Here is a 24400-nt window from a genome sequence, read left to right on the forward strand (position 1 = left end):
CAACAAATGTTTCAACAGTGCTAAATGTATTGTTTTGCAGGGGCAGCACTGTGGTGCATTGTGCCCGTTGCTTGCTAGGATAGTCTCCAGCTCCCCTGTGACCCTGTACTGGACTAAATGGTTAGAAAACAGATGTATGGCATGTTTTGTATTAGTTTTGATGTTGTACAAAAATCACTTAATTTACTTTTGATTTTTAAATTACATTAGTGCATTAATACATCTGGAAGAACTGCAGTTTCAGGTTCTGGAGAACATTCAAACAGTTAAGATACCTGCAACACTAATTGATGACTTACATGGAAAGTGAAAAGCAAATCAGAGACAATGACATTGCCATTATCATGCAAAAACATTGCTGTTCCAGTCATATCAGGCTCCTGATCGCAATCTGAAGGGACCATGTGTATTAACACAAGGAAACATATGTAAAGCTTTTCTATCAAACTGATGAAACTCAGTACAAGCTTTCTTAGATGTCACCTGGGGCTTTTTGCCACCTGATGTTCGAAATGAAAGACAAAAGCCACATGAGAAGGCAGAAGCCTGGTCACAGAGCTGGAGTGCTAAACACAACTCGAAGTCTGAACACATTTATTCAGTTTACTATACAGATCTTGTTGGCATCGTTCTTTTACATTCTTCTGAAGGAGCGAATCTGTTTAGGCAATGCTGCTGCCTTTTCAATACATATTCTACAATATCAGTGCTAACAGCTTCTCTCTGATTAACTTTAAGTGTCTTTACATAGACTGCTATATATAGTACAATATGACTGACTGCATCTCTGGGAGGGACAGTGCTCTTATTTCCACACTTTAACAATGCCGTCTCTGGAAGACGTCACTATAAAGCCCTGCGTGGTTTGGAAAGTGGCGATGTCCGTGATGATATCATGGTGGCCCATGGGCAGAGACTCTGGTCCACGACGAGGCACATCTTCTGTGGATCCACTCTTCTGCTTGCTGTGGATTTCCTGAGGAGATCATAAGAAGCAAGGCAGATAAGCCCCTAGAACACAGTCTTAAACATGTCACACAGATTTGAGTGTCTTCAGTGTTGGATGAGCCAGGCACCCTCCTACGTGTAAAGCAGATTGGTTTGACAGCTTACTCCTTCTTCTTGTTCAGTAACAATAGGTCTTAACAATAACATTTGAACTTTGTATTGCACCCATTCATGTGAGTACTACTTCTTCACCAGATATAAGTACACCTCTGAATTAAGTAGCTGGGAGCTATGATATAAAAAACAATAATATCAGAGATAAGATGTTTCCATACAACTCAAATAAAACAGATAATAACAGAGATAAAATGTTTGCATACAACTCAAATAAACAATCACTTCATCATGCTAGAAAAAGTGGAAATTCATTCTTGAAATATCCGTCCTTTTACGCTGAAATAGCTGATTACTTTGCACACTGAAAGCTCTTTAAAATATTCTGACAATTAAACTTTAAACGAATCAAAAGGCTCTCTCTGAAGGCTGATAACAGAAGAAAATGAATTATCCCACCTGTACAACTTCTGTCCCTTCGATAATCTTGCGACTGTAGAAGACAGAGGGGCAGTGAAGGGAGTCATTGGCTCCCCCAGCGACAATATAGGACCTCTCTGGGTAAGCAAGGTCCCAAAACCTGTAGGGAAATGAGCGATTACCGGGGAGACGACACTCAAGGGTTTGATTAGCACCGACTTTTTTTATACCTAGCCGTTTGTGCAAATGAATCCCTTCCTGGAACCGTGTATCGTACACAACTGAGGGAAAAGTCACACGTCCCGATCTATCAGGGAAAAAAAAGTACCGAAGGGCCTTTTAAACCCTTACGTGGCAAATAATAAAATTCTGTAGTCAATAACCGATTGAAATGCAGGGTCTGAGGAACACTGAATTAAGGTGCCCCAAAGCATTTGAAATACATGCAAACAGCTTTCGCTATCCTCTGCTTCTGTTCCACATTAATCTCTCTTCTCAACTACATCTTTTTTTTCCCCCATTTTGCATGCTGCTTTTAGTTCAGACTCTAGCAAATATCTGACATGGAAGAGCAGTGGTGTAATGTGCAGAGTTACCGTATCCTCATATCCGATCCAGCAGTCAAGAGCAAAGGGTTCCCATCCGCGGGACTGCAGTATATCCCATGGACACTGTGGGGAGATGGCTGGAAGCAAGTGGAAAAAACACAACAGGAAATGTAAATGTAATCAGTATACTTTACTATGGATTTATTATAAAGAAATAAAACCAATCTAGATTGGGAGATGCTCCAGTGACATTGGTGGGCGAAGTCATACACAAGTTCTGTTTAAATTGGCTCTAAGCTGCCCCTAGCTTACTCTGGCCATATTAGGACAAACAATCGCTCTAAGAGAAAAGGTACATTTTTGATTATGCAGAAGACAAACAAGACATTGCTAGCAACTCCACAGCTTCCTGCCCTGACTGTAAACTGTAGGTAACAGCCATCACTCAGCTGTAATCTAAACACGTGCAGTTTAAAGATGAACCCTGTAACATTTGCCAGATGTGACGGTCGCCTACACAAAAGATCATTCAGTTAAATCTGTGCACATTAGCATTTACTTAGCCATGTATGAGACTATGGAACTAGAACTATTATAGTTATAATAGTCATATAGTACCCTTGTCTACAGCTGAAGACAAGGGTAATGCAGAATTGTCTATAATTTAGTTCCACAATATACATGAAAATATGTAATTTGCATAACTGACCAAGACATACAAACCTGCATTTCAGACAGAGGAGGGGTCGAACTAGCCCACAAGGTAAATTTCCGATCTCCCGTTTCCATGTCCCACATGGAGACCTCATTGTTTCCCTGGACAGCTTGAAAATACACAGTTTTTATTACCAGAAACTGCGCGATTTTAATTCCCAAAACAGAGCAGTTTAATCACACTGAGGCTTTGTGGTAGGATGTAGGATTTCACATGTCGCTTACAAAGCAGTTTGAGTTTCTGACGCTATTTAAATCAGCTGCGTTTTTACATACGAGGATAGGATAAAATGTATAAATGTTTTTAGTGTCCCACAATACCTGGTTATGAGGGACTGGGTCAAAACTGAGTTTCTTTTTTAAACATAAGCCCAATTAACCATGCATCATTCACTGACACTAATTACTTTGCTATAGCAAAAGTGAATTTGAAAACAACCTTCTTAAAGAACCCAAAAGATTAAATTGACAACACTGCAGCGTGCTTCTCATATTTATCATTCTCCGTTCTGTAAGAGCTGCAGAAGGGCTTTGAGGTGTCTCTTACCTGCTATAACAGACGACTGGTAGAGAGGGTGCATAAGGAGCCTCCTGATCCGAGCCCTGGCAGGGTGCGAGTGATTGGAGATTGGAAGCTGAAATCTCATGTCCCAGCAAGCCATTGTACCGTTGCTTGTACCTGCGACAGACATACCGGCGTTCTGACTTCAGAAACACATGTGACAAATGTTGCTCACAAACATGAAAAGCACTGTTATCGCCATTCAAAAAAACGATGTGGCATGCGTTATTTTGTGGACCTGAACCAATTTAGCTTTATAATAGCAAAGAGAGTGAATAGTTATACAATCCATATTTTGATGTGATACTTTACCATTATGCAGTATTTCTTTAACATAATACTGAGAGATTTCAGTAGCCATTTGCAATATCTTTTAAATGCCCTTACCAACACATAGCCAACACTGATGTATGTCAACTGCAAAGGACGTGATGAGGCCCAGTCTGAGGTCATGCTTCAGAGTCCATGCGTTGGTGGATGACCTGAGGTCCCACCCAACCAGAGAGCCATTCACAGTGGCGTAGGCCAGCACGGACTGTGCCCCCGCGTTGAAGTGATGCATATCGACCACACAGCCATCGTCCTTCTGGTCTAAGAACCTGACGCAAAAACGGGAACACTTCCTTAAACTCTTCGATCTCTGTTTGCACGTGTTTATGGAGTGAGCATCAAGCGAAAAATCATTTACAACGGCAAACAAATCCTAAAAGTTATCATTAAAATGTGCAGCGATAGCACATTATTATTTATTGGACAGACAAATTACAGTAGTTAAATTTGTTATGCTGATTCACAATGATCATCTGCTATTGGCTAGCATGCATAGCCACATCATCAGTAGAAGCTGCAACACGCTGTGTAATAGGTTGCAGATGTAGTGTGGGAATCAGTCCTATTCTTCTCAGTGCCTGGATAAGCACGCGCCTCTTCGCTGGGTCCCGAGTCGTAAAAGCCACATGTTGGAAGAAAACCTGCTGCTACTTGAGCACCGAGGAGGAGGTGTGTCGTCCTGCTGGAATGCTGTCACTGCCCGTTGTATAGTCAGGACAGTTGGTGTATCATGCTGCAGGTGTGAGTCGCACCCTCTGACATCCATCAGTGTGGTCCGACACAAAGCCTTGATCAACCACTAAAGACGACTTGGCTCCATTGTTGACGCACATGTAACTCAGTCCACTCTGCAACATGCTGATGACTACTCTATTCTCTTGATAAATGGAGCTTACTGATACTGTACGTGGGTTAAGCCACCTCATCTGTTCCCATTCAGCTCTCACAGATGAGCAGGTTTAGTGCTTATGCAACAAAGTCACTCAAGCTTACCATGGAGAGCCATGAATGGTTAATTAATCAAAATTACACAAAAACATTGAATCAATATCCAAAATATTATTATTATATTTCGAAACACAGGCATGGTCAGAACCATACGCTGCCATGTATACTTCTGGTGAAGGTGTTTCATATCAAACATATTTGTAAACTTTGGTCAGGCTGCTATTGTGTACATAAAAATGTTCTCATTGGAAACATCTGTTGAACTTCTCACTCCAATACAATTAAACGTCTTGTTGAAAACACGCATTCATCACTGTCACAAAATCAAGGTTTTTAAAAAATAATTAACCACACTCCCCAAATAATTCCTTTCCATCAAAGACTGTAAGAAAGCCAAGAATAATTTCTTGATGTTTACGTTAATTCTTGCTCATATGACTTTCTCAATACTAGTGTAGCCCCACACTGATTGCATCGGGTTGATAAAAAACGTCTTACTCAGTTGATAGTGGTAATTACGCTCTTAGTCATGAAAGAAAAGGATGTGAACAGGCCGTGCCAGCTTCAATTCTTGAGATTTAAAAGCAATTTTTAAACATGCCTACTCAAAGATACCGTAGTACTTCTTTTTGTGTTTGCCTGGGTACACAAAGACAGAGACTTCTGTGGAATCAACACATGCTACAATGATTTACTGAAATAATGTCTTGTACATTCACCACAGAACACTGAGGGAAAACAGTAGGACAATGTAATACTCCTATCCCTTTGAAGAGAAACAGAAACCGCCCACTACAAAAACATACCAATGAACTGGCCAGAACAATGATAAATGTGACTACCTGGTTTGAAACGGATGAACTTTGGGAGACTTGGGAGGCTTGTTTGCTTCAATTGCCAGGAGCTGGATAGATCCATTATCCGAGGCGACAGCTAATAGATGTGAACCCTGACAGAACGTGAGCGTTTTCACATGTCCGCCAATGCGCGAGTAAGTCAGCACCGACCTGCAATAAAACAAGAGCGTTCGGAACGCATCACAGAAACAATAAATATAACCCAACAAGCAACTCAGAGAACACGGACAGTGCAGTCACGAAAGATGAATTCTCCAAACATGGAAAGGTAATCTCTCACGCTGACACATCCAGCACGAAGAGGAGATGCACATACTGTGTGGACAGGCAAAAACACAAAACGATTCAGGACACATTCGGAATTGGGTGGATACGTGGTAAATCAAAGCAATGATAATGATGGATAAACACGGACTGCTTTTCTGCTGATGCTAAAAACATTAGGCGCATGAATCTGAAAATTGTACCTATTAAAAGTGATGTTTATGTTAAGTCACCAAAAAACAGCATAATCAGCCAAAATAAGCAGTTAACTCAACACTTGAATATACAGAAGGTAAGTAAAGCGCAGCCACGCTTAAATTGTGCCACTTGTGAGACGGTGGTTGAAACGCAGCCGGAATTTTATAAAAAGGATACTCAGGAGAGTGCAAAAATATCCAATTGACTCCTGGATTTAAAAGCACGACATGCCCTAACAAGTTTACGAGATCTGCACTTTGACTTGACTTTCCTGGAGGCCATTTGTAATGTCAATCTTAGCACTAAGGGCTAAAAAGGAAGGATTAAATCAAGAGTCCAGGTGAAATTAGAGGACACGTATATTTAAAACTTAAAATAAGCAGCTATTCAGTGGGAGAACAGTGGGTGTAGGAAGCTAAACTGACTTTCTGGCTTGATGAGGTTGTAGTATCAGTAAGATAAGAACATAGTTTTACATAAACCAGCTGGGTTGCTACTTGTTCAAATCACAGAATGAAAATCGACAGAGCATCTGTGAGATTGTACGTTACAGTAATAGGTGGAAGAAACGGTCAAACCAGATTACAGATGGTGCATCTTCTTAAGTAAGAAGCTGAAAAAATCATTATGATAATCGTTGCACTTGTAAATATTATTCAATCAAAACCTGTTCTCAAAGGCTACAGTTGAGCTGTTTACATATTTTACTTGGGAGATCATGCAAACATTTGGAACTGGAGTCCTAATAAGCATTTTCATTGTTTATAAACATTTATGAAACAACTGAAGAGGATGCTATGTATTCTATGGGAACCGATTGCAATAAACATTAAAACGGCAGTCAAACAAACAAAATATACAGTACAGTATGCTAAGACAAGGTTAACAAATCTTTTTTTTTTCTCAGAGCACTGCACTTGGTGAGACATTTAGACTGATTAATCTTTCCAGCGGCTTGACAAACAAGGAGACTTGGACAGTCTGCAACACCTCCAGGGTTCAGATCCAGTCCATGAAAACAGAAGCACAAAGTCATCTTGGCACATGTCGAAACCCTCACACCCTGCTCACCAGAGGACCGACGGTTGATCTCAGTTGCTAATTACCTGGTAGTTGTGGTCTTTCCTTCCATTTTCTGGCTGTCCCAGATTTTCACTGTTCCATCATTGGAGCATGTTGCAAAAATGGAGTGCTCGTCGGAAACCCGGATGCGACTGACTGCCGATTTGTGTTCGTGCAGGTGAGCCACCAGGAGGCCCTTGGGGTGCCATCCTGTAAGAAATGAATGTCCCTTATTGTGCAAAGGGTCTAGGATGGTGGGGGAAAACGGAGCATGAGAAAAGCACCCTTACGTCTGCTCTAAAATGAGTACGGTCTCATTTATTGATTACACTGTAACCCCCCTAGGAAGATCTGAGCAGTCCAGATGTTTGGAGTTTCTGCAGCTGCATGAACTGAAGATGTTTAATGTCTCTCACACACACAGAATCTTTCCTAATGAAAGCATCACAGCCAGACCATTCTTACTTTAAATTCTTCTAAGCACTTGTTTAATTCCCGAACCTGCGCTCACAACACTGCACTAGGTTGTGGGGCTCTGTGCTATTGAACTAAGCAAATCCATTCGCTGCAGCGCCTTTTTCTCTCCGTCACCATCCCTTTTCGTAGTCCGTCTCTCCAAGAAAACGTCTGGGTTCTTGTCCGTCTCTAGACCTTCCACGTGCACCTTGTGGAACTTGTTCCCTTTGAAGACTCAAATTTTGTCACTTTTTCCACCTCACCGTGTTTCTCTTCAACAGCAGTACTTTTTCGTTTGTTTTTTTGCTGCTGGCAGGGCTTCTAACTGCAGGTCTGGGACGTTTCATTCAAACTGAAAAACAATGGAAAAGGGGGACCGAGGGCCTGACCGTGGCCCAGCCAATATCCCAGGACCGCTGGTCACATCCTAGTGGAGCAGCACGGATTCCTGCCTGCATCAGTGCTTACTCACTACTGATTTATCAATAGAACCGTATCTATGTGGCTTCAATATGGCTTCACCACAGTTCACTTTTTAAAACAATTATTTATTTCAGGACATAAGATGATATTTCCACATTTACTGCCAAAGGCTAATCTATTCCAGGTTTCCGTTCAGGCAGGGTTCAAAACTGTTTTCATTACTTACTGAAACAAAACCACATAAATCTAATTGGTTCTTGTACCGAGGCAATTAATCAACTGTGTTTATAGAGTACTCTAGAAATATTAAAAACGCAACAAATGAGCATCAAAATAAACAGCATTTTAAAAATACAGCCCGTATTTTTAAATTCAATATAATGTCTACAATGTAGTATCCATACCACTCCATCCGATATTTAATACTAAGATAATAGCATTTGTAGATCCGTTAAGATTAGGATGTGCAGAATATCAGTCATTTTATTAAAAAAGAAAAACACTTTTGGACAGTTTGGTGAAAAGAACAAGTTTCACGTGACCCTATGTTTTAGGGCCTGCTCTATCCTAGTTGACTAGTGGGCACTGACTGTGCAGTTAAGTTAGGGTCCTGCTCGTTTTGGCACATGAGAAACATCAAAAATGTCTGTTGTCCGTGTAGGAACTAGGTGACCGAGGGTCAACTGAAGTTCACGAAAAAACTGGGAAAGAAAATCTGCAAGGATACTTCCTGACAGATTTATAGCTTGGAGGAGTGCTAAGACTCATACCAGGAAGGCTAGTGTAATGCACATAAGATAAGGTATGAAAGAACTATGAATTATTTGAGCATACAGGATGGATTTCAGGGTAGGTCTTCAGGAGAATATTAATCTGGTAGTATTAAATATGAATGAGCTACTTCCAATGAAGTTGTCAGACAGGCTGGGGGACTGCTCTAGTAATAATCCGTTAATGAGATGCATAAAAATAAATGCACCAGGATCCTATATAACCTGTTTTAGTCCCTTACTGTGGGAGTCTATTTGAATGGGCCATACAGCACTCATTGCTGATAGTCTGAGCCAGAGTCTTTCAAGAGCTCCATGCCTGAGGCTCAGACTTGCAAAGCTATAAACTGCGGTTCTCGCTGTGAGGTCATGCCAGGTTTTTTTTTACAAGGAGGCACTAATGTATCTGTACTTCACAGCCAGGCAGTAGAAAAACAGCCATATTTGAATTCCACAGAACAGACCGATATGATACTTTCCCAAAATGCGATATAGGGAACAGTCTTCTCTCTCCATATATTTGTAAATGCAAATAGATTCGCCACTCCCTGACAAAATGCTTATGCTGACATGACTCGTTATCGGCACATGCTCCATATAACCATTTCTGTTATCACACACAGAAATATATCAACAACAAAAAAAACATGTAATTTTTTTGTGTGATTTAGAATGCTTTTTTGCAGCGCTTAACTGAAGCGTAATACAATTTCAACCCAATCAGGCATGTTTCACGTTTTCTCACACTTTCATTTTCTCCATACTGACGCACCTATTCAAAAACAAACTGTATGCGTTCAAATCGCCTTTTTATAAAAAAAATTTTTTTTTCAGATGAACCTGTCCGCTTTTTATGAAATAAAATGTTGTTGGCATCCAACGATCTATCCATCTATCCACTATCAAAAGCCACTTGTTCTGGTAACATACACAGCATATTATTAATATTAATTTACTTTTTGCATATAATTTAATTAATATAATTTAATATTTAATATAGTAAACATTATAATGCTCTGTTGTTTAGGACAAGACAATAATCACATTATTTCACATACACAGTAAAGGCACAATTTAGTAAACTGAAACATGTTTTAACTCAGTTGTAATGAGTGTTGTTTTTAAAAGTGATTAATCCTTTTAATCATAGGAATAATAAGTCTCGACTTCATGAAACTGCAAGCATATTTTAACAGTTTCATTTTTCTTTCCATAGATGTTTTGTTACTTTTGGCACCCATTGTGGGGATATTAAAATAAATTTTGAATTTTGTTTTTGTATGCATAAAATGTTTAGGATTTTTGGAAAATCACATGAAAGGAAGGCATGCCTATCCTGAACTAAATTATCCTGCCTGTCAGAAGTCTTACAGCGATGAGGTCTGTAAATTATACAACATGACACACTGAAGCTGAATCATCTAATAATTGGACAGCCCGTCCAGCAGTTTTTTCAATCACAACACGAAACATATGGAGTAAAAAAATGGCTATTTCATTCTGTTGAAACAGTCTGGGCTCCATACAGTATCCTCTTAGCTTCCAGGGATCAACACTTTTCCTGGGGCCGCTTCCTGGGGCCGCTTTCCTCTTGAGTGAAAAGAACTCCAGGGAACAGGCCGCCTCACATCCCCGCGAGAGCCGAACTCGAAACTGCGCCAGCTCCAGAACTGTGAAGTTGGCTACGGAAACCACCCACTTCTTAAAAGGCACAAGAGGTGTGGGAGGACGACACGGAATGCCGGCGTTTCTTGTTCTTCTGCCAATCCAGCTCCCTCACAAAGGGGAGAACGCTTCCCAGACCAAAGCTACTACAATGAATTAACCACGTCAAGCCCTGCACTCCGACCTAAAGACGCGCCCGAGGTCCGCTGACCCGGCGGGCCTGTTAAACCCCGGGGGTACCTGGAGGGGGGGGCCTGGTCTCCCACTCTGCACTCTCCATCATCTGCTGGGTCATCCTCTCCGCGCTGCACTGCTCCCTCTTCTGCTGCACCAGCTGCTGCAGCTCGGTCTTGCAGGTGGTGATCCTCCTCTGGTAGGCCGAGGAGCCGCCGGCGGGCTGCACCACCGCCGGGGACGAGGCGGTCTTCCGGGGCTGAGACCCTGCTCCGTCGGGCACCTGCCGCACACAGGGAGGGGCGTCAGAGGCGCTGAGGCAGGGGGGGGGGTCTCCTTCCCCAGTAGGGTTCACACTGCGCTGCGTTCCCGGCCACCACCAGCAACACGTCAAGGCCCTGGCTCAGTCACAGCTTGGCCCTGCCCAGGTTGAGGTCGCTTTCGTCACCAACAGACATGTCTGATGAGAGACTGGTCTGTCTGGCCTCGGTGGAGCACTTCAAAGCTAAACGTGCAGTTCCAAATACTTTTCAGTCTATCAACCCGATCTGTGCTATTACTTGATGAAAATGGAGACCGAGGAAAGAAAATGAGCAGAGAATTAACAACATTAGATAAATTAAGTATGTGAGCAGTAAAACATACTTAATACATACACAACAGTTACTTAACAGTAGATCAAAAGGGTAAGAACGGTTAGGATTTGCTTGCTGTCGACCTGCACAGACAGTCCACATGGAATACTGTCTGGTACCTCAGTGTGAGACACCTTCATGCTTCATGCAGAGGATATGCTGGGGCAGTGCAGCCAAGTTCTTTTAAAACCAGTACTGATCTGTTCACTGTACAGTGACACACCTTGGGCTAACTACAATCAATTGATGAATGTATTCAAATCAAATGAGACAAGGAGACGCTGGTCTTATCCATGAAGTGTATGAAGTAATAAGAAAAGGAATGTGCTCTAGGGTTTCCTGTCAACCTGCGGCAAAGATGTGACATGGATGTTAACAAGCAGGGAAAACTCGGCTCGCAGGGGTTCCCTCAGGCTCGCCAGGAGGAAAAAGAAGTTTAGGTACCGTCTGCGTTGCGTTTGAAGGCTCCAAGGAACCAAACATGCTTTTCCACTCTTCGTTCATGTTGGAGTCTTGCTTTGTTTGTTTTCTTGCTATAAAAGGGGAAGGAAAGATTGGAGTTATTCAACTAATTACGTTTATAAACTACACACCTTCTACTGAGAATGAGCAGATGAGACATGGTGAGCAAATGGATGTCTGCAACCAAGTCCCTGACAAGAGCCAAACTTCCTCTGCGTTTCTGAGCTAAAAACACATTGCCTTACTTGGAGCAACCAACACGATCAAGCCAGCATGTCCTAACAAAGGCACTTCAAAACCATGAATGATTCTTCATTTAAGAGCTCAGGAATTCCAGTACCACTGGTTTGCTTTGTCGTCCAATCCCGCACACAAAACTCTAAAAAAAAAAGATGTCTCAATCCACAGATACCTTACATCACCACAGCACATTTCCATCACAATGCAATCAAAACCCAAAGAGTTGTAAAGAAAAACATATTTCACACATGTATTTTTCATACAACAATGAATAATAATTTTCACAAGGATGAACAACTGTTACTGAACTATACTATAATTTACTAGACTACAAGGGATCGAGATACTATGGAAGAATTCTAATATCCACTGTCAACACTAAAATCTATTTAGTAAATGCATATTTCAGTGAATGATCCTTTCATGCGCACTTGCTAAGATAGTTAAGTAAATGACAAAAAGCTTTACATAACGTAGATGATGACTGCTTAAATGCACCATCATTTCTCCATGAGCAATATGAACCATCCAACTCACAATTAAATTTTACCACTTAATCCCCCACATCACACAAAAAGGTCAAAAGCATATGTGCCTCTTTCAGTAAGCTTGAATAGCTTAGAATAATATTTTCAAATGATCAACACATATTTAGGAATGGTAATTTAAGTTTTTACTGACACTTACAGGGAAAATGATTATAAAGAAATAAATCCATCTGCCATAGACTGTATTTCCGCCCTAATCCCTGTGAATACAAATGACCTCAATGCTTAATGCAAACCAAACAACAGAAATGGTGTGCATTAGCCAAAAAACGTTTCTCAGATAGATGTTTCAGTATCAATTAAGAATCTTTAAGAATCCAGTCATCTCAAAATCTCCCGGGAAGCACAAGAATAATTGTCTTGCAACTTTATCTGTGCTGTAAGACAAAGCAGTTCTCAAGTGTGTCCAACAAATATTGTTACATATGGACAATTTCGGTTTTTTTCCCCGTTTTAAATTTTCAAAAAGAAACAGGAACACAGTATAACACCCCTGGTCCAACATTCAAAGGATCCCTACGCTTGGATAAATACCACTGGATTCAAATCACTTTAGTAGTGTATTACAATTTATATTAGAAGGACCTATGTTCGAAAAGCGGAACATGAACAATGTTTTATTTTGTTCCCTCTGTTTAGCAGAGACCAAGCCCAGCTGAGAGTTACTATCCTGGTCTCGCCTTGTTGTGGATTTCCTAACTCAGTTTGCAGTACGTTTCAGTGGACAGACAGGGCGGCAGGAGGCAGTGGAGGAAAACAAATGGTCCAAAGCTATCCACTGCAGCTCCTCTCCTCCTAATCACTCTTACTCCATCCAGAAGGCTGCACGAGTACGATGGCAACACCACTGGGGGACATACAGTAGCAATTAGGTCTTAAAATAAATAAATCTGGAGTCTTTTGCACATCTGTTGAAAGCTGTTTCACAACATGTTTCCATGCTTTGTATTTACAGATGCTCCGTTTGGTCCACAGATGTCACGTTCAGATGGAATGGCTTTGTGAAAGCAGTTCTGGTCATTCAGTATGTGGAATCACACTGAATGATCAAGATTAAACACATTACAAGTATACCAGAGCAACACTCCCACTTCAAAAAACACCACTGCCCGTTTCATTATGAATAGATACTTCACAAACCCTTTCAGTAGCACCATTTAAATTACATTTTCAACTAGAGAATTACTTATATATTTATATTGCTTTATCTTAAGAAACAAATCTCAAATGTCATTAATATCTCCGAGAATAAAGTGCCTGCCAACCTGCACATAACCCATTTAAAGGAGACATACTTCATAAAAAAGTCTGAAGTATATGTGCGAGAATAATACTCCATAAACACATGTACTTGTCATTTTTCTAAAATGTCTACACATCTATTTCTTAACTAATTTCTTAACGAAAAAACAAACGCAGTCGTACACTTCATGGTGACATAAGAAAAAAAAATCAGTTGGTGACTTAAACCTGCTACCTATCATTAAACATCTCTAAGTCTTTTTTCCCACCTTCTGAAAGACAACACTGCTGCTGTGATGCACAAAGACTCCTGCTATAAAAACACTGTACTGTATATGGATGAGCTCCCCACATCCCGCCAGAATAACAACATAGAAATGAGTTCAGAGCTGGCTTATCCAAAACAATGCACTTTTAAAAGTTCTCACAAGATAATATGTGCTTGTAAAAACTAAGCATCTGAGGTGGTCTAAATATTTGCAGTCAAGCTCAGTTGTCTTCCTTTAAAGAAGACTACCCTGCACATATTTCCGAGATGTTTCTCTCTCAAGCCTTGAGACACCAGCACTGATGTGTATTATTTAGCCAGTGCCACAAAGGAGTCGGCCCACCTCTTTTTTCCTCTGCTTCTTGTTTGGGTTTGATGAGATCAACGTGTCGGCCAGTGATTCCCAACATGCCCAGATCAATCACTCCACTCTGGGCACTGTCATTCAGGTGGCTCTGGTCCATAATGTTAGCCTTGGCCTTGTTTGATTTTAGCATGAAGTCTTTCAGAGCCAACAGCTTATCTTCCTCAGATTCAGTCATTCCCTAAATATAAGCACAGCACATACAGCAGGATCGTACAGTGATAGCGTTTTCTGTCATTTTAAAGTGGTTATATTATACGCAACGTCTATTGACCATTGTAACAAAGTATATTTCAAGTAGTCAAGATTGTTGCTGCATTAATCTCAGTTCCTCTGCTGAAATACATGTTTAAAGTAAAGCCAACAGTTCTTAATGCTTCACACACAAATGCTTACTGCAACGTTGTTTTGTCCTAGGAAGTTTAAAATGTATTTTCTGTCTGAAGAAAACATCACCTGCCCTGACCTGTGAGAGCAGTTTCTTCAGAATCTGCCCTACAGCTGGGTCCTCAGGCCCAGGACACTCAGGAATGGAACCAATGCGTTTCTTCTGGCGGAGATGCAGGTGCCTGAACAAGCTGCCGATATCTTTCGACCTCAACGCATAGTCGAATATGGAACGGCTCACAGGTTCCTTCAGAACACTGAGGAGGACTATTTCCTTGTCAATCTGTGAATCGTGGAAACAGGTTTGATTATATACACCATTTTTTAAAGCAATGCATGTTGTATAACATGGGCAAGGACCCAAGGGGATGCCTATATTCCACTTCTAAAGTTATGAGGTATTAGGTTAACAGTGTGAACAAGCATGTTTCCATTGCTCCATACAACTGTACATAGCAGTCACTGTATAAGATATAATAATAGCCTTAAGGAATTATCATGCATGGTTTCTTTATTGATACCTGTATGTCATTGCACCTACATATGCATGCTTTTTTCCAAATGAACACTTTAAACATTAACAGAATTTCACAGTATAGAGGCACTGCATAAAATGAAAACCATTTTTTTTCATACAGCTAATTCAGTCAATAAACACGTAGTTTCAGAGTGAGCAGCTGTTTATTTCACAGGGAAAAAAACAACAGACTTCACAATTGTTTTAAGTACCCTCTCCTGAGGAAGGAAGACTGTCAGTAGCTTTAACACTGACTAACAAAATGCATTTACAATTTCAGAACAGCCAAACTGCAGATTCTGTCTGGCGCTGCACTGTTTTGTGGATGGCACAGTTAACAGAAGGGTGCACAGCCTTACCTGTATGATTGGCTGGGTAATAAAGGGATTTAAATGAGGCATCAACTTGCAGTAAACATCTGCTATGTTGAGGTGCTGAGCCACAACAGTCATGAACCCAACTGCCCCATACCGGATCCAGAGGTTAGGATGGCAGAGAAAGGGAGCTGTAGGAATAACAAATAACATGAAATAGCAGATGTAGCAAACATAATAAAGGTAGAAATTAATTTAAAAACACTTAAAACCATCACAGTCTAAACACAGACTCACATTCTCAAAAGGACAATGAGAAACAATGATATGAGGCTGATTTCAGCATGACCATCTAAAACTTTCCCAAGATTCACCACAAGCGCCGGCATCTGTCTTGTGCAGAAAGCTGGAGCACTCAGGAAATACTATGCATTCAGAATGGAAAAAGAGTGCTGGATGAGAAAGAGTGCACTCTACTTCAAAAACAAGGTCTGGCAGGTTCTCGTGGGATGCAAAGGGAACTGCATCCAGGTACAGAAATGATTAAATTAACAGAATGATGTCAAGGAAAAAGACTCCATCTGCATTTCTGATGGAAAGTGCACGTCCACAGATGTCTGTTATTTTGCAATTTAAACATATTTTAAAGACTTATCCAGGAAAATACATCTGCTATTAAATGATTGCTGACTGTAGACTAAGAGAAGGTGTCACTACTGGAGCAAGAGGGAGCCACACACTGTGTGTTTGTATCACACAAACACCACAATGTCAAGCTAAAGGAAGCCAAGACCTAATTTCAGTAACCACTGGAGTAATCACTCTCTCCTCTCGTTACTGTCTAGCTGCTACTGTTTGCTGTGCTCTTCCAAAATGCTATCTTGGAGAGTGTAATGTGAGCATAGACAGAGTCTTCCACCTGCAAGGGGTATTTCTAAGCAGTCTGGACCTGCATAAGACTGAGGAGAACTAAAACAACCCATGGGTACTGGCAGACAAATCAATACTGCAGACACTGGTCATGAGTAGCGATTAATTTAAGGAAGTATTTACTGAAATATTTGCTACTTTTAGAAAGGGTAATTTCACTGCAAATCAAGTCACCATTTTGCACTTAAGTAAAATAATCCTGCTAATAAGCTGCTCACTCTGAAATAACCCTTTAAACACATTAGAGCCTAAAAAACAAAGACACCAAGAGAGTGTTTATGATATATTAAATATTTTTAAAATATGAAAGCTTAATATTAGTCAATTCCTAATAAAAATTGAAGACTAATGGAACTATTGTAAGGAGCTTTAAAACAACACCATGATTGAGTTTGTGCCATCAGAAGTTGTAACGTCTTCAAGGAAACATGAGCAGGCAAAAAAAAGTGTTCAAAAATGACTATCATAAAACCGATCTCATCTTACAGTCTATTTGAGATATTTAAGCTAAACTTGACCAGAAATTCTTCCTCCACTGGACAAATATGCACACTGAATTTCAGGAAAATGCGAGATGGCAATGTCAAATTCAGGCTGATTTCATACAGAACGGTCCTATTATGAGCACTTAGTGTCGAATGAGATAAACTACACCGCACCGTTGAAGAATGCTGGACGACAATGCCGAGACATATACCTCTGGCACAGCGGAATTAATGGGTAAGGTGAAAATCTAAACCCCCCCCAAAAAAGCTAAACAGCGTTCAGCCGCGCCGAGGGCCTCACCGATATCCCCGACAAACTCGTCGATGTGGGGCTTCTGCAGCAGCCCCAGCTGACACATGCAGGTGAGGGCGTGGAGGGCTTTGTAGATGACGAACTCCTCGGCGTCACTCAGGCCCTGCTGCAGGAGGGGCTTCAGGATGGAGGAGCTCTGCCAGCCCACGTACGCTGCAACCCCTGCACGGGGCACACACACGGCGTTCAGGCACGCGTCCGGGGACACCGAGAGCCTCGCTCTCAGCTTCCCACTATTTTCACTCAATTTCAAATGCTACAACTAATTAAGTTGAGTTGTTTAAATTACCAACCCATAGGACCCTAAGAATAGTCACACTGGATATCAAACCAGAGGAGCTACAGCAGCGAGAGTACCTTCGGTCGCTGCTCATCTCCTTAGGAGGCTTGTTTCTCTTAACATTTTCACAAAGCAATGAACATCGATACTGTAACTATTATAAAGCTATCAAGATATTAGATCTATCTATCCAGTCCTTTTAAAATACATAAGCACGCAGAAATGTGCACTGTGACTGTTCGCTTTTTGCTGGTTTGTTTTTTTTTACACCTTAACAGCTTTTCTATGAAAAGATTTAAAAACTCTGCCTGTGGCTGCAAAGCTCGTCAAGCAATGGTTTTAAACTGATGACTTACACACAAGGCTGGGGCGTCAGACTCTGATCACCCCCCCCGTGCAGAGCGGAGAGCCACAAGACACCCGGACACTCACCCACGATGCTGTCGAAAAAGGCCCCCCGGAGGTGCCAGTCGTTCTTGTCGTTGAGAAAGGTGATCATGTGGGAGAGGAGCACGTCGTTGGCCTTCTGCCGGCCGAAGAAGACGCAGAGGCGGGTGATGCCGTTCTCCATGAGCGTCTGCTTCACGATGTTCTCGGGGTCGCTGAGCAGCGTCACCACCTTCTGCTGCACCATCTCGTGCAGGGCCTGCAGCTCTGCGCAGCGCGGGGGACAGGGGGAGTGAGCACGGCGAGGCGGCAGCAGGGTCTTCTCTGGATACACAGCCAGCCCGATTAGAGGCATCCCGAGGCCCGTGGACCGAGTGGCAGACCATTGGTGACGTGTTCCTTTTAACTAAACATATACTGTACGTGTAGGATGCATTATTAGCCTGTATAATTAACTACGTCTGCATTGGGCATTTCATCCCCGGGGATCCCAAAGTACTTCACATACTGGAGACCCGCAGCTGCAGCACAGTGCAGAACCAGCCCGGGTGGGGCGGGACAGGCATGACATGCCAGCAGTCCTGCTAACGAGAAGTGACAAATTGCCTTACCAGTTCAATTAAGGGGAAATTATAGATTGGACAAACCCAGTCTTGTTCTTCATTAAGATGATGATATGGGAAAAACATGAGCAAACAGGACAATTGTCAGCTCTGTACTGATGTTTGCTCATCCCTGAGGAAATTCCCCAAAGAGGCCTCACCTTGATTAATTGAACTACACTAAACATGTAAATCCTTACCTTATCCTGCCTGAAAGTGTTTCATTCTTCCATGTCTAAAATTGTTTTTGAGCTACGTCTCCATCTGACAACTGTTACTAAATCAAAATATTGTGTTTACACAATATATTTTATGTATTTCTTTACCAGATTTGTTTCAAGTTCCCCATAAGAGTAGCAGAAAACTCAGTGTAGACTGTACTGTAATTACAGTAAAATCAAATCATATATTTTTACCCTACTGACACCTAGTGGTTTTGAACAGGATTTTTTTCAGGAGGCTGATGCATATGAAGGTGGAGTGTTGAGTGAAATGACTATCACCTGAGGGTGAGATCATTCTGAGGGAATGGCTCATAGTGACATCTAGTATTAAGGAATTTCAAGGAAATGATCGCTGCAACTGGAGAACATCAGGCGATAAACAAGTGAGCCTGTCAGATGAGCTTCCGGATGTGCTTCATCTGTTTTTCCTTCAGTGTCACAGAGTTACTGTATGAGAGGTTTTTCCATAGAATCAATGTAAACAAGGCAAGGAGTGAATTAAAGCAAGACTGCAGAAAGTGAATTTTTTCTCACGCTACTAAAAATCATACAAAACTAAAAGGATAGTGTTCTGACATAAGGTAACCTGACTTAGAAACTGCGATTGACCTGTAAGGATAATTTCTGGTGAACTTAGTTAACCAAGCTTTTGGAAAGCCACTGTTTCACTCAGCTGTACTTAGATGGGCTGTGCCAGAACCTACATTCCACCTCCTTATTTCTCAATGGTCTAGAGAATGGAGTATGCCACCCTTTCCCATCGGCACATTAGAAAATGACACCAGCTAATCACATTCTACATTGAGAGGATATTATTTCATTATATAGGCTCCCTGAAAAACTGAAGTGCATCCAGTATCAATTCAATTTTAATTCGATCCATGTAAACGCCAGCTCTTACCCTTAAACATCCAAAACTAAACCAAAACTGCAACCGGCCCCCAGTTCTAAACTTTGCTGGATCTAAACAGCACTCGCACCGAGCCTGTGAAACAGCAAACACGGTTTCATTCCAGTCACACCAGCCAGCAGTGGTGTCAATGGCCAGGCCTCTGACATCTGAGTTAGTACTATGCCGATAACATCCACATAACATACAAAATGAAAAGGTTCGAGTCAAATATGAGCAGCACCGAATGAATTACCACAAGTTCAGTTTAAATATACTTATGTCAAAATGCCCGAGTAGCAACATTCAGTGCAGATTACCAGAGTCATAGTTTTCATTGGGATGCAGAGCTTCTTCAGCATCTTCTCCATTTAAATCATGTTCCACATTCAGGTTATTCTCCTGAACCAGCTCCAGAAAGCGAAGGGCGGTCTCAGCCAGAAGTGCTATGTTCTCTGGTTAAAAATAAGACAATACAAAGACATTTAAAGAACAATCGAATAACTGCAGAGCCACCTGACTATTACCCAGAATTCCTCAACTTGACTAGGTCGGGAAACTAGAATAAAAAATGCACGCACCATGCTGCTCGAAAAAATCCCACCAAAATGAATGGCATTTGAATCCATTCCAAATCAAAGCTCACTCTTATTATGCCGAGACAACGCAGAACATTTTGACTCCAAGAAAATGTCTGAAAAGGATACACACTCACCTGCATAGGCAAGTCTAACTATGGTGGCTTCATCCTGGGCTAGATGGGCAATCCCAGGCAGGATGTATTCTGGGTAGATGTTGATGTCATTGCGGGGCACCTCCTTGACAAGCGCGAGCACTTTGGTGAGGGTTCTCACGGCCTCTGCCCTCACCCGGGGCACCGGGTCATTGCAGAAGTGCAGCAGATAAGGAGTGATGCGATCCAGCACGATCGCCACGCAGAGCCTCTCGGCCAGGTGCAGGATGAGCTCCAGAGCCGCCAGCTTGGAGTCGCAGTAGCGGAGGGTCTGCAAGCAAGAGGTGATGACGGACACCAGGATAACCAATCCGTGCTCTTTGGTGTCCCCCTCGGACTTCTCCGCGCGGTCGCCCCCGCAGAGGTTGTGGATGATGTTCTCCAGGTCCTTGCGGATCACGAGGATGCGCTCGTCTGCAGACTGAAAGGTCTCTTTCGCAAACTGGGCCATGTAAGGCTGCAGAAAGGTGTAGAAGATGTCAGGGAAGGCGTTGCCCCTCTGCTGTTTCAAGTACTCCTCTGCTGTCAAGCGCTGATCCGGCTCGCGCTGGACCATCTGAGCCACCTGCACACCAGAAGAAACAGACTTACTACGACTGTGGACGCACCCTGACCGTGACTGCAGCCAAATACATAGCAAAGAATCTGCTGGTCACGGGGCAGATTCTGGCTTTAATGAGAAACTGAATCATGCTTTCACCACCCCCAGTGCCAGAAAATATTCAGTACTACAAGGGAGCACACAGTTCATTTCAAAATATACAAGAAACACTAGTTTCTCATTAGCCAGAAAAACCTACTGTTATCTCTGACCCGTTACTGACATTTATTTGTAGAACGCTGATAACTACTACTTAATACCTCACTAGTAAATCTGATTCAAAAACTTAAAACAAAGAATGCATCATTTTGTTTAAAAAATGTAAGCATTTCGTCATGAATGGTGGGAAACAGGTTAGTTTTACTCTACGGATGATGCACTGTTGCCGTAGTGAAACGTATACAAGAGGAACCACAGGTTTGGACATCTGGTGTCCGTGCACGGTTAATGAGTCAATGATGTACAACATCGATCGGAGGGATTAGAACGGTGCCTAATTCAGAATCCCCCCCCCCCCAAAAAAAACTTTTTTTCTTTACAAAAATGACATTCGTGGACAACGTTCCAATTAAGAACCTTACCAGATCCCTGATACTCCGATCCTCAATTTTCATTAGTACTTGTTCCGTCTGAAAATGTCCCTTTCTGTAAGCCAGCAACTGGGAGAGGTCAAACAAGGGTACTCCTTCTGTGAAAAGCTCTGCTATAACACAACCTGAATAACACAAAAACATTTTTTAGAGACATGCACTTGACAGCCATTCAATTAGCAAGTTTCGTTCTTAATTCTCTAGAAAGTAATAACCATCTTTGCCTTGCATTGTGAGTAACCTGACACGGATGGACCTGGGATACACTGCCAATCCATTTCTAACCTGGATGACAACTAGCATTAGCCAACAACCGAAGCTACTGAGAGAAAGGCCCTGACACAATTAGATACAAACAGTGAATACCTGCAGAGAAAATGTCCATGGCCTGTTTGAGCTCTCCTCCCGTTCTCTGACTGTTACTGGTGAGGTCTACCAGAGGGGTGGTTTGGTCGCTCTCCGTGGCAAACATACTGCCGTCTACGAAGCGCTCTGGCGCGATATAGCACGTCCTTCTTCTGGAGGTGTCGAAAAAGTAATTGAAATCAGCGGGGTTGTCCTCAGGCAGGTAGGTGGGCTTGAAACTGGCAAAGTCGGTGAGCAGGACCCAGTTCCAGCTCGTCACCATGACGTTCTCCGTCTTGATGTCTCCATGGCGGACCCCAGACTTGTGAGCTTGGTCGACCGCGTTCAGGATCTGGAAGGCGATCCACTTCTTCTCGATGTTGTTCAGGAAGGGCCTGGTACTGATCCGGTCGTACAGGTTGTCTCGGACGTACTGCCGAAAGAGCATGGCCGCCTTCTCCGTGAGAGTTGCCTTTTGAAACGGGAGGCAGTTCTGCGATGAGTGCAGGCGGATCTTCAGCTCCTCCAGCTCCTGTTTGTAGCTCGTCAGAGGCAACGAAGGGTCCTGAATAGCGAAGACCTTAACCACTACCAAGCCCTCCCTGTGTTTCGCCCTCGCAACCTTGAAGAACCTGGTGCTCCCAAGGCTTTTATCGTATTCAAAGTCATGGATGTCTGAAAAGTAGCTGTCGACACTGAGAATCTGCGATGGCGCGATCCCAGCAAGCTGGTTCCCCATGATGCTCCCTCTGTTCAACCCCGTGCAGTCTAGTCAGAACTATTCCTGAGAGAAAGAGTGTGACAAATAAAAGAGTCAGTGGTTTTGTTTCCTTCGCGATCCGCATTTTAAATACATCTAAACATCACTAACCACAAAACGGGGGCATTAAAGGTTACCGTCACAGCACTTACTAACTGGAACATCACTCTAGTTTGGCTGAAATAACTTGCCTTTAGTTTGGGTTTGTAATACTGTAAAAAAAAATCAGCTTCTCGGTCGTATCCCGTGTTTTAGTGCTGATTCATTAGTGCGTTATTAATGATCTAAAGCGTTAATAAAGATTAAAGAGGCCGTCTACACTTGAATGTAATAACGTTTTGTATAATGATGGCCGCAGTTACAAAAAACATAATTAACTGTAAGCATATTGGGCAGCAGACACCGAATTGAACACACAACATGTGCTTTTAAAATCGGTCTGCTTATACTGTATATACTGTAATGCATCGTATAGTAAACTTATAATCTATCATTATTCCATAACTTACGGGACCGAAATGCTGCGACCACGGAAAAAAAACTCCTCGCCCTTATCTCGTAATTACGAGAAAGTTATCTCGTAATTACGAGACAGTAATTCTCGCGTACTTGATGTGATCACGCGATAGCACAATTGTCGGATAATGCCTACATCAAGTAGGCAGCTGCGCCAGCATGCGTAGGCTGCAAAGGAATAAGTTAAAGCTTTATTCCATGCTGAAAAGATTTTAGAAAAAAGGAAACAACGTTTCGGCTGTAAAGCCCTCACATACGGTTCTCGTAATAACGTGATAAGGGGGCGATTTTTTTCGTAATAACTAATAATAACTAACCTATTGTCTACATCTATAATTCAATAATAGATATAATTCTATGCGCTAGGCTAACTTTTAGAAGAAGGAAAGCACTGTCGAAAAAAAAAGACTCGAAGAGAACAAAGCACGTTTATGTCCTTAGTTTTACAAGATGATATAGAAACGACGCCGGCAAAGCAACCAAAGGTTTCAAGCAAGCAATAAGTAAATGAAACACCAGACAAGCAGGAGTAAGGATCGCATTTCCTACCCTGTTAGCGAAACAGTGAAGTGGTATTTCACTGAAAAACAAACTATGCGGCGTTCATTATTTCTCATGAAACTTAATCTTGTTCTTTCCGCAACACAGACGACGACATGAACATATTAGAGCCAGAAAAACACAATTCCTATTTATCCCGGAATCCTGCATCAGCGCAAGCACATCCTTCCTTGTAACTGTACAGTACAGTGCTAGCATCACAACAACAACAAACCCTAATCCCTACGTACTTCCGGCAAGAGGTATTGTTTCCGGGTTAAGTGATGACCTCACTTGATTGATGTCAGACTCCCGCAGGTCTGCACGGTTCTGCGTCCTTCGAGGGATGCAGTGCAGACGTCTGGCTTATGGGAGGACTTAAAACCCATAAATCATTATTAGTGTATAATACCTGTTATTATTACCTTAATCCTGAAAATACCATAACATGCAGTATTCAATTCGCCACTAACAGGAAAAAGTTGCAGTAAACTAACCAAAACGTGGATATTCTATACATACAACCATTTTGCATCTTAGGACACCTCCCACAGACAGCTCTGTAAGGTCAATTAGCAGTACCAAATGGTAGTGATCTTATCTAAAAACTGTAATTCTCGTACAACAAATACAACATTACACTTAAATATTAAAATTATTGTCACTGAAACTGCAGTGCTGCGGTTGTTCATTGAGTGTTACGTGTGTTAATGTCATGTAACTAATCTATCCCAATCTTTTTCTACTGCTCTTCTCTCCTGAGATGAATGGACTT

At 42.0% G+C, this 24400-nt stretch overlaps 1 protein-coding gene across 1 annotated transcript; it reads right to left on the reverse strand.

Annotated features, from left to right (window-relative positions):
• Positions 1 to 577: 577 nt before the first annotated feature.
• pik3r4 (phosphoinositide-3-kinase, regulatory subunit 4) lies at positions 578 to 23877 on the reverse strand. The gene is made up of 20 exons (XM_088602154.1): positions 23635 to 23877; positions 21831 to 22593; positions 21456 to 21589; positions 20256 to 20838; positions 19861 to 19995; positions 17871 to 18092; positions 17147 to 17320; positions 15476 to 15621; positions 14679 to 14882; positions 14192 to 14393; positions 11533 to 11621; positions 10520 to 10736; positions 7010 to 7175; positions 5427 to 5591; positions 3694 to 3905; positions 3292 to 3423; positions 2754 to 2854; positions 2079 to 2167; positions 1522 to 1642; positions 578 to 976 (listed from the first exon to the last, which is right to left on the reverse strand). Exons 2-20 carry the CDS (start codon positions 22546 to 22548, stop codon positions 806 to 808), a joined length of 3981 nt encoding a protein of 1326 aa, XP_088458280.1. The 5' UTR covers positions 22549 to 22593; positions 23635 to 23877; the 3' UTR covers positions 578 to 805.
• Between the last annotated feature and the right edge of the window lie 523 nt (positions 23878 to 24400).

Source organism: Lepisosteus platostomus, chromosome 12 (genome assembly GCF_059453375.1).
Source record: "Lepisosteus platostomus isolate fLepPlt1 chromosome 12, fLepPlt1.hap1, whole genome shotgun sequence".
NCBI classification, from domain to species: domain Eukaryota; kingdom Metazoa; phylum Chordata; class Actinopteri; order Semionotiformes; family Lepisosteidae; genus Lepisosteus; species Lepisosteus platostomus.

Excerpts from the sequence above, each read along its gene's own strand:
- pik3r4 (XM_088602154.1), bottom strand. The coding sequence starts at position 22,548 with ATGGGGAACCAGCTTGCTGGGATCGCGCCATCGCAGATTCTCAGTGTC. Across the intron at positions 15,622-17,146 it reads CGAGTTTGTCGGGGATATCG|CTCCCTTTCTCTGCCATCCT; the intron begins GTGAGGCCCTCG and ends TTATTCCTACAG. Across the intron at positions 7,176-10,519 it reads GACCAGGCCCCCCCCTCCAG|GATGGCACCCCAAGGGCCTC; the intron begins GTACCCCCGGGG and ends CATTTCTTACAG.